This window comes from Gobio gobio (assembly GCF_949357685.1).
Source record: "Gobio gobio genome assembly, chromosome: 4".
Lineage (NCBI taxonomy): Eukaryota > Metazoa > Chordata > Actinopteri > Cypriniformes > Gobionidae > Gobio > Gobio gobio.
Window position 1 is genome coordinate 35,900,360 of NC_137100.1, and position 13,008 is coordinate 35,913,367.

Sequence of the window (13,008 nt, forward strand, 5' to 3'; positions counted from 1 at the left end):
GGATTTCTTTATTTCTTCTAACTCTGATGAAGGGCTGTACACCAAAATGCATTCGTTTAAAATGAATACATTATTAAAAATACATTTATAAATAAATATTAATAAAGTGTTGTTGGTTTACTTTTTTTTAGAAGGAAAGGATGGATGGAGATTAAATTTTGGCATCATCAGTCTCACATAAACAATACCGATCAAAAGTTTGGGGTTGTTACGTTTTTGAAAGTATCTTATGCACACCCCACATTTATTTATTTGATCAAAAATGCAGTAAATAATATATTTTAAAATGTAATTTATTCCTGTGATGGTACAGCTGAATTTTCAGCATCATTACTCCAGTCTTCAGTGTCACATGATCATTCAGAAATAACTCTTAATATGCTGATATGCTGCTCAATAAATATTTATTATTATTATCAATGTTGAAAACAGTTGTGTTGCTTTTGAACGCTAATTTATGCATATCTTTGACTGAGTGTGTTCATGGTATATGTCTTCAGTTTGGGCTGCTGTAAAGATGGCCTGTCATACTGGACACATGCCGAGTCTCAAGTTTCTGTCTCTTACAGAACTTCATGGATGCTTTACCGTTTAGAGGTGCCCCTCCATCCCAGGGTGTGTGTGTGTGTGTGACCATGTGGGAGATATTGCTATTGAATAGTGTCTGCTTTGCTTTTGCATTTCTATGCGAGTGCTCTGTATGATTTTCTCAGAAACAAAACAAGAAAATGGAAGACATTTGGGAATGTAGATTCTGGGACTAGAGAATGTTAAAGTAACTAGAATAAGTGAAAGTATAGTATAGAGTAAATTATTAAGATAACTGAACTCCTGTATTGACCTGAACACCCACTTTCTCTGTCTTCAGGACAGAATCACTTCTACTTAACCTTCATCATCATCCTCATCCTCACCACGGTCTACTTGCAGTCACGCTTACCCACATTACTGACTGACCGCACCAAGGATTGTAACTAAATATTCTGTTTCTTTTTTCCATTTCGAAAGACAACACCTTTTCTGAGCTAGACGGGTTACCGTTTAATCAGTTCCACTTTGACCTCGCAGAGACTTCCACCAGACAATCGTGACTTTCATGTAATCCAAGACTTTAAGTATTACTCTGCTACAGAAATTTTTAACAGACCACTTTATCAGTGAGACACATGATCCACTAACTGAGAGGACGTGAAGTGTCATTTCAGTAGACAATAGAAGATCTTAGAATATCATTATAACTTTAAAAAAAAAAAAAAAAAACTATTGAGCTATTCAAGGTGATTGGTCTGTAAAATTGCCTAGAAACAATGACATAAAACCTGCACTACTCAAACTAAAATGTGCTTCAAAAGGTAAATTAACTGATTCACATAAAAAAGATAAATAGTTCAATAAGACTGAATCAACCTGAATACATTAAGTTATGACAAAGAATGTTATCTTTAAGATCAGTTAAAGTGAACAACTGCTAATTTTACATTGCATTTTCAGTTACATTAAGTTTATTGTTAGATCACATATACCCTCTTTTAAATATACAATCAAGTGAGTGGTTGAAAAAGATACTTCAATCTATCTATGTTTTCCATCTGTGAATTTTTAATAGATTAAAAGGCAAGCAGTGAACTGACTGTCAGGCCATCACTCGGTTTGAAGGGTACCAATGGGGGGGGGGGGGGGGGGTATTTCTGCTCGAAATACCCACTGCATGTTTTCATAACCTAAAATGTGGTGACTAAAAAAAACACTTATTATGACTTAACATGAATGAATCAAACTGCAATCGTTTACACCAACAATTAGTAATTTTAAGGGTCAGTGCTAATGGAAATAACTCTTGTGTAGGGTGAAAATGACTCTCGTTTTTGCTTTCATCGACTCCTAAATAATACAAAAGAATCCTAGCAGACCCAAGGCTGAGCGGCTCATTAATAACTTGTGTAAAACAGCCACAGCCTGAGGCACATGCGACTGCTAACAGATGCGACTCTGTGAGGTAACAGTACAGTATAAAAGACAAATAAACACTAGCAAACATTTAAAGAGTTCATTTCATTCTTAGATTCATGATACCAAACACACAAAAGCTGTCAAGAGCGTATTCCGTTCTGACAGATGTAATGACAATTAGTAAACCAATGTGCATGCCTGAACACCAGCTATTAAGCCCAAGTGAGTGTGGTTTATTTAAGTCACTCAACATAACTTACCTTAACATCTATGGCAGACCAGGGATGGCTGGGACGGACATGACCGGGGTCGTAGAGGATGCTTTTCGAGTGCTCAGAGGAATCGCGCCATTAGTTTTCGTGGTGTATCTGTTTCTGTCCCGAAGTTTGCCAGCATCCCAAACAAGCGCGCATCCTCCACGCGCACAGGACGCGATAGAATGCACAACGCGACGCTCTGATTGGTGCGTCAAAGCGTGTCGCCCTCAAAATACCTGAACACTGGTCTTTATACACCCTATAAAACTGGATCAGGTCCAGGGGGTAGAATCACCCAAATCCAAGGCAATGCATCTTTATAAAATTACGACGTAACCGTTCTTTAAAACCTTAAAGGGGATTGCTATTCTTAATTGTTTTAAGCAACAACAAAAAAGTGATTAAAATATGTCCGTCCACAGTTATTATGTAAGTTATATATTAACCTATATACTAATATACATTTATAGTTATTGAAAATAGTTGTTACAACTCCCCTTAAATTAGCCTCCAGTTTCTAGTGTGACTAAAAGGCCTAAATAGCCACCACTGTCATCAAAAACATAAATACAAGATTCTAAATTAGAAATCTGATTCCATATTATTTTTTGATTTTACAGTAGTAAAAATATATGTAGCAACCATGGTATTTTCATAGAAATTACATTTATCTGGTCGTTTATGTACAGATAATTTTCACAGTGTCTTGTTTGCAATGAGTGAGCGCCATCTGCTGGTATACTCATAAAATATAACAACACTATCTGCATCCAGTGCTATTGTCAACACAAAAGAAACAGTCAAAAAATGAATGGGGAATGTTTTATTACATCATTGAGCTGCTAGATACATCTTATAAAAGAGCAGTCAATTTATAAAGCACTTGAGTCTATAGTGCTTAGTTCTAAATTGTCTACATCTCAAAGTTTACATCAGCTAGTAGGAGTGCATCAACTCCTACCTGTTTATTTGACTGTGATGCATTATTTCACACTGGATTTGCTGGTCTTGATAATAATCGAGCTGTCTGTGACTTTGGTATTAAAGAATTCAATCATGAATTGGTTCTTCAGTCTGTGGAGGAAATGAATGTACCTCACCCCCGGCCCGTACTTGGAGAATACATGGGAGACCTATGCACATGAACATGTTATGTGGACACATGTATATAAAATATTTATGAATATAAATATATGAATATATGCATGTGTGCTACCTTTTTCCAGGTGTGTGAGTAGCACTCCAGGTTCTCTTCAGGCTTAAATGAATGCTGCTTGATGACTGTCTTAGCATCAGCACCCAAGAGCTTCACGTCAAGCTGATAGATAGATTTATTAAGCTGGCTTTCCTCATACCTACACATGAAGGGAAACGCCCAGACACACCCACCACAGACATGACATATGTAACCTCAAAAAAGAATTGCAACAATGTCACAGATTAAATTGTTCAGATATTATGTCAGAAATTCATTCAGATTCCTTTGTGCTTTTTATCCATTTTTTCTTTAGCTGTAAGCTATTTGAATATGTGGACATGGATAGATTGCATAGCAGCTTTTGACTGATATCCAGTTTGATTTTTGACTCTTCTTTTCAGCTCAGTTTGCAATTACTGTTACTGAAGATTGCTTAAACTGCAAATACCTAGTTTTAGAAGTAGGCTACTTCATAACTCACCAGTCCTTAATGACTATCTCAGGCTGAAACTCATCCAGCAGTTTGTCCCACAGACCCTCTGCCTTCAGGTCCACATGCTGCTCTAGAGAAAACCACCTGAGGTAAAGATGCACAAAGGCTATATCAGAATATAGGACCTACTACTCAACCTGAAAAACTGACAAGCCAATATCTTCACCTGTACTGAGGCAGGTGGCAGACCACAACACCAGGGGGTATTCCACTAGAGTCATATGGCAAAACTTCTGTACTCGTTTTCCAGCCAGAGAAATTGCCTACAATTAACATCCAGGTAGAAGATTCAATTCTCAATCAATTTATTTAGCAACCAAAGACATTAAGAATGGCAAATGTTTGGGGTGCAAAGTTCAACCAATCAACAATTCACGTTCTAGTAAAATGTCAGATATAATAACACCTAATATTCAGCAGAGGCGATCTTTTGTGTTGATTGCTGACTCACCGTCAGGCTCAAACTGAGGTGGCTGGTTTGGAGGAGGAGGCATTCCCGATCGATGGGGCTCAGGTGGTGGCACGGTGTGGTTTACACCTAGTTGTTGAGCAAGAAAAAAAAGTTCAAAAGATTTGCATGAAAATGTTTCATTTCTATTACAGTAAAAATGTAATTGTCTTTCAGATTTAAAACATACATGTAGGCAAATAATATAAATATCCATATAATTTAACGTCAACTTTTGGAGTAGCTACTACATAGGCCACATGTAAAAGTATGCGAGGCTTATATGCAAATTTTGAATGGTGGTACACCTTTGCTGCAAATTGTTTCATCACTGCACAGATTCAGTATTTTGAAAGCTGCTTCTTTCTCTTTTACATACACAACATTATCAATCATTCACATCTAGATTTAACTATATTTGGCCTTATTCATGAAATATGGCTTTGTAAGATAATACCACGGGACTCGACCAACTAGCCCTGTGATTTTTCTTTTTCATGAATACATTTAGTTGTATATGTTCTCTGTATCTTTAAACATATTGGGAGCCTTTTATTCTAAAACAGCAATCAAGTTGAAAAATAAGGCCTAAATAAAAATAGCCTATTGATTTAATTAACAATAATAACAATATAACAATTAAAATACATTACATAGGCCTACACTTCATTGAGAATGTCTCATTTTAGAATGTAATCATTATGAATTATTATTCCTTGTGAGGCGTAATTTACTATAATTTCTTTCTTTACATTGGAATGCTAAATGTTAAATCTAAATCTAAATGTTAAATCTAAATCTAAATCTAAATGTTAAATCTAAATCTAAATGCTACATCTAAATGTTAAATCTAAACGTTAAATCTAAATGTTACATCTAAATCTAAATGTAAAATCTAAATGTTAAATCTAAATTTTAAAACCGGTTATCTGCATTCTGAATTTGCATATTAGTTAAATATTTAGTTTCACCCGAAACATTTAGATTCAACATTTATATTTAGATTTAACATTTAGATTTAACATTTAGATTTAGATTTTGTATTTAGATTTAACATTTAGATTTTACATTTAGATTTAGATGTAACATTTAGATTTAACGTTTAGATTTAACATTTAGATTTAGCATTTAGATTTAGATTCAACATTTAGATTTAGATTTAGATTTAACATTTAGATTTAGATTTAACATTTAGATTTAGATTTAGCATTTAGATTTAACATTTAGATTTAGATTTAACATTTAGATTTAGATTTAACATTTAGATTTAACTATTTAAAATATCTCTAAGTTGATAAATATTGTTGTAAATGTGCTAAAAAAGTGACCCCCAAAAATTCATACCAGTTTTTTAAACATTGTTTGAAGCTAAATGTGTCAAAATGTTGCTGTTATTTTCAGCGTGAGTCGCTTTACAAACGGCGCCCCTTAGAGGCTAAATACATCAGAAGGGTGGTGTTCATGCATGATTCACTGCTAGACCAGATTTCCCAATAGTTAACGGTGTAACAACTCACCCGTGTTACACACAACCACATAATCGGTAACTTTTACAAAGTTACAACAAAGTTCATGCAGAGATCAGAGATAATCACAGAGATTTCATCCAAATACACACTGCGAACTAGCAGCAACAGCGTCTATGTGACGTCATTACCGTAAGGCGAGGGGTTCTGCAGGAGGTTGCGTTCAAACGGCTTCTTCTCGTACACCGATTTCCAGTTCACGCTGTCGGGCATGGGGACACCGTGAGCCCCCAGCTTCCATTGCGAATTACACTTCTGTTTCCAGTCCGCCGCCATTTCACACTGTTTCTCTCGCAGTCCACTATACGCACTGCAGACACACGAGGAAGTGTTTTATTATGGTCTGCCCCACCCAGAAAACTTCTGGGTCTTATGCAAGATTTCCTACTTTCCTGCACACTCAGAAGTGAGTCACAATGCGGACACCATTAACAGACCACCCCTGTTTCACGACATGTGATACTTTTAAACATTCTCTTACCAACACACACAACAGGGACAAATGCCATGCTACGAGTTGACAACAAGATAGAACGCAATGATTTATGCGTTAAATGTATTTCAAACACTTCAGTCGTTATTGATGGCCTTGTTTTACACAAAAACGAACAGGTTGAGGCGAGATAGAATAATTCTTTAGCAGCACACAAGTGGTGAACACCACACCACACCCATAATGACAACATCAAGAGCTTATCATGTCAGCAAAGATTAAAGTTTAGTCATTTGTTCATTCTCTGAAATACTGACTTTTGATTTATTTAAAATGCATATGCATAAACGCTGGATAATAAACAATACAAATATGCGTATAATACAAATCTATAGCCTATTAAATATAGTAAAATTATCTAATTAAAATAAAGATTTGTTTGCTAAAATAATGTATTTGTATGTTACATTGTATGATAAATTTTTTAGAGTTACATGAAGGACATTTGCCACGAGACTTGCTTATATATATATTGCTGCCAAAATAGTCCTGACCCTTCGTCGAGGCATGGACTCCGTGGTATCTGGCACCAAGATGTTAGCAGCAGATCCTTTAAGTCCTATAAGTTGTGAGGTGGGGCCTCCACGGATCGGATTTGTTTGTTCAGCACATCCCACAGATGCTCGATTGGATTGAGATCTGGGGAGTTAGGAGGCCAAGTCAACACCTCAAACTAGTGCTCGTCAAACCATTCCTGAACCATTTTTGCTTTGTTGCAGGGTGTATTATCTGCTGAAAGAGGCCACAGCCACCAGGGAATACCATTTTCATGAAAGGGTGTACTGTACATGGTCTGAAACAATACTTAGGTCAATCCACATGGATGGCAGGACCCAAGGTTTCCCAGCAGAACATTACCCAAAGCATCACACTGCCTCCGCCGGCTTGCCTTCTTCCCATAGTGCATCCTGGTGCCATGTTTTCCCCAGGTAAGCGACGCACACGCACCCGGCCATCCACGTGATGTAAAAGAAAACGAGACCCGATTCATCAGACCAGGCCGCCTTCTTCCATTGCTCCATGGTCCAGTTCTGATGCTCACGTGCCCATGTGCGCTTTCGGGGTGGAAAGGGGTCAGCATGGGCACCCTGACTGGTCTGCGGCTATGCAGCCCCATACGCAACAAACTGTGATGCACTGTGTATTCTGACACCTTTCTATCAGAACCAGCATTAACTTCTTGAGCAATCTGAGCTACACACTTTTGATCGGACCACACGGGCCAGCCTTCTCTCCCCACGTGCATCAATGAGCCTTGGCCACTCATGACCCTGTCACTGGTTCACCACTGTTCCTTCCTTGGACAACTTTTGATAGATACTGACCACTGCAGTCCGGGAACACCCCACAAGAGCTGCAGTTCTGGAGATGCTCTCACAATTTGGCCCTTGTCAAACTCGTTCAAATCCTTATGCTTGCCCATTTTTCCTGCTTCTAACACATCGACTTTGAAGACAAATGTTCACTTGCTGCCTAATATATCCCACCCAACAGGTTCTGGATGAAGAGATAAGCAGTGTTATTCACTTCACCTTGATCGGTGTATATATATAATGACAACTCACTTAAGATTTTCAGCATGGTAATGGATATGAATAGATCTTGGTGGAATAGATCTGCTACGCTGCTGCTGTTGATTATTGCTGCTGCTGCTGCTTCAGAGCAAGTACAGGAACTTGCTAAATGGATTTCATAACTACTCACTGCTTAAGATGTAACTCACTGTCAGCTGAAATCCCAAGCCCTGCCAAACAAAGGCCTGGGACTTTTTAAATAATCTGATACAATCACCAAACCAGCTGCTCCCACAGACATCCACCCAGTATGTCATATTAATCATATATTACACAAGCATTCAAGAGAAGAGAACATTCTCATTTGTTACAGTGTTTAGTCAGTTTCCTGTTGCTAACTGTTGCTTATCTCACAACTCTCTCAGCAGAGTCTAGGTTAGTTTTGCAGGTTGTATTTAATGAAATGTGTTGGTGCCTTTTCTAGAGCCCAGCTTAAGCTAAAGGGAGCTTCTATAGAGAGTAAGGGACCAAAATCACATGAACCACAAACATGTTTTAGAGTCCATGTTGTGATAGCCAACAAAACAGTGCCTCAAGTGGAAACAAACTAATAATGCTTTCTGATCAATTACTGACACAAAAAACAATTACACTCTGGTATTGTTGGAATAGAATATAAACTATAGCTTATATAAACCTCAAATAAAATATGTAAACAGTGATTTAAAAAATAATGTATTTAGAATTTTTTTTTGATGATATTAATGCATTGTCAGTGCTTTTAAATGTCTCGAGTTTAAACAAACATCTCCAGCAATAAAACTTCCCCATTATTTGATTCATAAATCAGTAGTTATTTGTTGATTAATAAATGATTAATGATGTACTCTTTCATTATATTGATTATCTTATCACATTCTCACAATCCTCTCATCTCTCTCCCTTCTTGTTTTCAGATCGCAGTGGCAGAAGGTGGCCATCAGGGAGAGTTGTTGGTTGTTCTGTCTTTGAGGATTGGCAGCTCTAGAATTGTCTATCTACAGGATCTGAAACACAAAAAATAACAACACATCACTTTATGTGGTTTAATTTACACTCCTCCGCGGTCTGAACTCAGAGAAACATTCCATGTGCAACTGAAGCCAAACATCAGTAAAATCACATGGATGTGGTAAACCAGCAATTGCTGTTCAGTCATTTACTCATTTTACAAGGAAAGTCCAGAAAAAAGAGTGCACACATTAAAACAAATTCATTTAAAATAAATATTTTTTCTTTGTAATAAACTTTTCAGACATTTTCAATTTGGGATATATGTTTAAGGTAAATAATTATGATTTTAATATTTTCACCATGCAACATACACAACACATTTCAGTAATGTTCTATCCTTGAAAGTAAATGTTTAACTAAGCTTTATAAATACACAAATAAAGCAGTAATTTGTTTACAAAATCTACAAAAAACATGGTATTTCATATGCACTGTAAAATTATTTACAGAGAGAAATCCTGCGTAATTATGTAAATAATATGTTGAGTTGGTCAGGTACACTGTGTACTGTGGCCTCACTGAGTTGCACATTAATACACTCAATCATATTGCATTTCATACAACACATGGCAAATGTACATATGATACACTCCTTATGTAGGCCTACTTATGTAAGAGGCTAGACTGCCATCACACACTTAGAGATGTGAAACAGTGAACCATGGTGTCAGAATAATTATCTGCGGGTCCATTAGCAGACTCGCACTACTGTGGATATGAAGAGAATATCTCTCTCTCTCTCTCTGTATGTGTGTGGGTATAATCTTGTAATGTATGAGACATTTTCAGCCTGGCTTTGCTGTTCACAAGTTCATGCACTTATTCTCAATTCACCTGCACATTTGTAGAGTGAAACTCATTTCAAAGCAATCTACACTCAAAATATAATACAATACAATTATTCAAAACTCAGTTTAGTGTGCAATCAATTTGCATTATTAAAATACTAGTTTACTTAACACTCTGGTGCTGCTCATTTGGGTATTTCTCTGGTTATCTTCCCGGTCAGAAGTGACCGGACACCAAAACATTAAACTTACTCCACCCCAGTAAAACCAGTGTAATTTATTTGTCTTCAATAATATTTTTTCTTTTGTATTTTGAGATGATTTGATGGTACTTAATATTACACTCTAAAAAAAAAAGGTTCTATATGGCACTAAAATTGGTTCTTGGCTCTTAATCATAGGGGAACCTTTTTAAGTGCTGTATAGCACCAATTTTGGTGCTTCAGTGGTTCTTCAGCGGTTCTTTTGAACCACTGACTAAGGTGCTATATAGCACCGCCACCATAAACAGAACATGTTAAGATATGGTGCCAAAAGTGGTCACTCGATTACGACGAAGAACCACTTTTAGTGCCATATAGCACCTTTTTTTTAGAGTGTATACAAAAATGATTGTCTATTTTTGCCATTAAAAAAAAAAACATTATATATATAATTATTATTATTTTTATCTGTTTATTATTAATGCAGTATTTCAGGTTAAAATAGAGACTAGGGGCCTCATTTATAAAACTTTGCGTAGGATTTGCGTCAGAAGTGGCGTATGGACGAAACGTAGGACGTGCGTACGCACAGAAATATTCGGATTTATAAAACCGTGCGCACGCACATCCTACGCAGTTTTCCCTTAATAAATCACAATCAATTCTAAATGTAGCGCAGCTTTTGCGGCTTCATGTCACGCCCATAGTTGCCCATAAATAGTCCGTGAAACGCCCACAAGTTAATATTCATCAATTGCGAAATCATGGCAAATACAGAGAGGAAATCAAAAAAACGTTACTTCACTCAATGTGAAGTAGAAATTATCGTTGGCGAGGTGGAAAAGAGAAGAAAAATATGTTTTGGAGTGACACAGTGTGGGCATTACTAATGCCAAAAAGGCACCTGAGTGGCAAAAGGTTGCAGACGCCGTAAATGCTGTAGCCTCACAACCTCGGACCGTGGCCGAAAAAAAAAAAGAAATGGTCGGACATCAAAGTCGAGGCAAAAAAGCGTCTAGCGCTCCATCGTCAGAGTGTGTCTGCCACGGGTGGGGGAAAGGGGACACCGGAGCTGACCCCTCTTGATGAGAGACTGGCGGCAATTATTGGGGAATCCCTATTAATCCCTATCCCTATTCTCTGCGTGGAAATGGGAAATAGTTCAGTGCAAATGTAATTTCTTGCAGCTTTCTGAATGGCTGAGACATACGTCATATGTTATTGTATCTAAAATAAAACAAACTAAAGGCATTTGCATGAATACCATGATTCCGTAGCTGATGAAGAAATCTTTACTATGAAAACAACTTTCCCCAGTGGACAATTAATACATCTATCTATCTATTTATCTATATACCTCCCTAATTATCTATCTGTCTATCTAATTGCATCTATATCTGCTCCGCCAGACGGACACATTGACGAGAATATCAGTTTTGTACATTATTTCGTTCTGTTTACCATATTATTTATGAGGATGAATTGCATAACATGCCAATATTATTGCAGAACATATTTCACTTTTTTTTTTCGTTTTGATTTTGTTTGTTTTACACTGCAGATCGATCAAACGGGTGTTCGTGTAGGCTGTTAATTGTAATAATTGCTTTGTGAAGTCTTCATGTTATTTATGAGAGGCAGTATTGACATTTCTTTTACACAACGGTCAACAGTTTCACACACTTTCACGTGTTTCTTCCATCTGCCGACGGTGTCGCCATTTCTCATTTCACCCATTTTTGTGCGTACGCCTGGGTCAGAGCTTGCGTGAAGGACCGCACATTTTCCCGTCAAGTTTGCTTTTTATGAATACCAATTATTGCGTAGAGAGTGGCGTACCCCTTCTTTTGTGCGTACGCAACGTTTATAAATGAGGCCCTAGGGCCTAGGCCTTCAAAATAAAATTTCTTTTGAAAGCAGATTAGCGCCATCTGGTGGAATTATTTAATCAAACATGCAACCATGGGTGTAACCACTAGAGGTCTCTATGGAGAGGCTTGTGAATTCCCTAGTTGTCTTTTGGACACATTTAATAATTTTTTTTAGGTGGATTTGAATATATAATTAAACAATCTCAAAGACTATTTCTTATCATGTTTTAGAAAAAAAATTTTTGTTAGAAATAGTGATTTAAAGTGTTAGTTTTTGCATTATGATTATACTACTAATAATAATTATGTATATACAGTCAAACCTAATGATCATTGTGTTAGAAAGAGAAAGCAAGGAAGCATTTTTTTACCCACTTTTTTTTATTATTCAGAATTTGTAAAAAAAAAAAAAAAAAAAAATGCAATTCATTCAATTATAACACTTAAATTAAAATAATAACATAATAAATTATGTTTTTTTTAATGCTGAGAAAGATGCAAAGGATAGCCTGAGCTTCCGAGTACACAGTTCGTGTGTGTTTGTGTGTGTGTGTGAGAGAATTTCACTCTTGAAGTTTTAGAGTGTCACCCCTTCACTTTTGTGAGCTTTTCCTGCATTATGACTGAATTATTGAATTCACATATTCTAAAGACTTTGCTTTGTATTACAGACAGTGGTTCATAGGTGTGTGTGTGTGTGTGTGTGTGTGTGTGTGTGTGTGTGTGTGTGTGTGTGTGTGTGTGTGTGTGTGTGTGTGTGTGTGTGTGTGTGTGTGTGTGTGTGTGTGTGTGTGTGTGTGTGTGTGTGTGTGTGTGTGTGTGTGTGTGTGTGTGTGTGTGTGTGTGTGTGTGTGTGTGTGTGTGTGAGTGGATGTCAATATCACACTCTTGATGTTTTAGAGTGTTCCCTTTACTGCTGTGTACTTTTTTCAGCATTGTGGCCGATTTGTAGATTGTACACACAAACATTTTGTGAATTTTTGTGTTTTTGCCGATTTCCCATTCATTTCCTATAGTCGGTCATTTTTTTGTGTTCACAGTCCTAATGCCATAAAAGTCACCAAGTTTCATATCATTCCATTGAAGCTGTGATTTTTAGAATTTCAAAACAGAAAATTTTCAGAAATGACCAAAGAGCACCAGAGGGTACTGTATTCATTTGCGTCATGCTAAGTTCCGCCATTAATCACAAGCATAAATTTATGCATAAAATG

The 13,008-nt window shown here is 36.8% G+C and overlaps 1 protein-coding gene across 1 annotated transcript; it reads right to left on the bottom strand.

The window, feature by feature from the left end:
* Positions 1–3,015: 3,015 nt before the first annotated feature.
* nccrp1 (P1, F-box associated domain containing) lies at positions 3,016–6,323 on the bottom strand. The gene is made up of 6 exons (XM_079814290.1): positions 6,004–6,323; positions 4,350–4,436; positions 4,065–4,161; positions 3,887–3,982; positions 3,424–3,562; positions 3,016–3,340 (listed from the first exon to the last, which is right to left on the bottom strand). The coding sequence occupies exons 1-6, from the start codon at positions 6,146–6,148 to the stop codon at positions 3,191–3,193; spliced, it is 714 nt and encodes a 237-aa protein (XP_079670416.1). The 5' UTR covers positions 6,149–6,323; the 3' UTR covers positions 3,016–3,190.
* Positions 6,324–13,008: the final 6,685 nt, after the last annotated feature.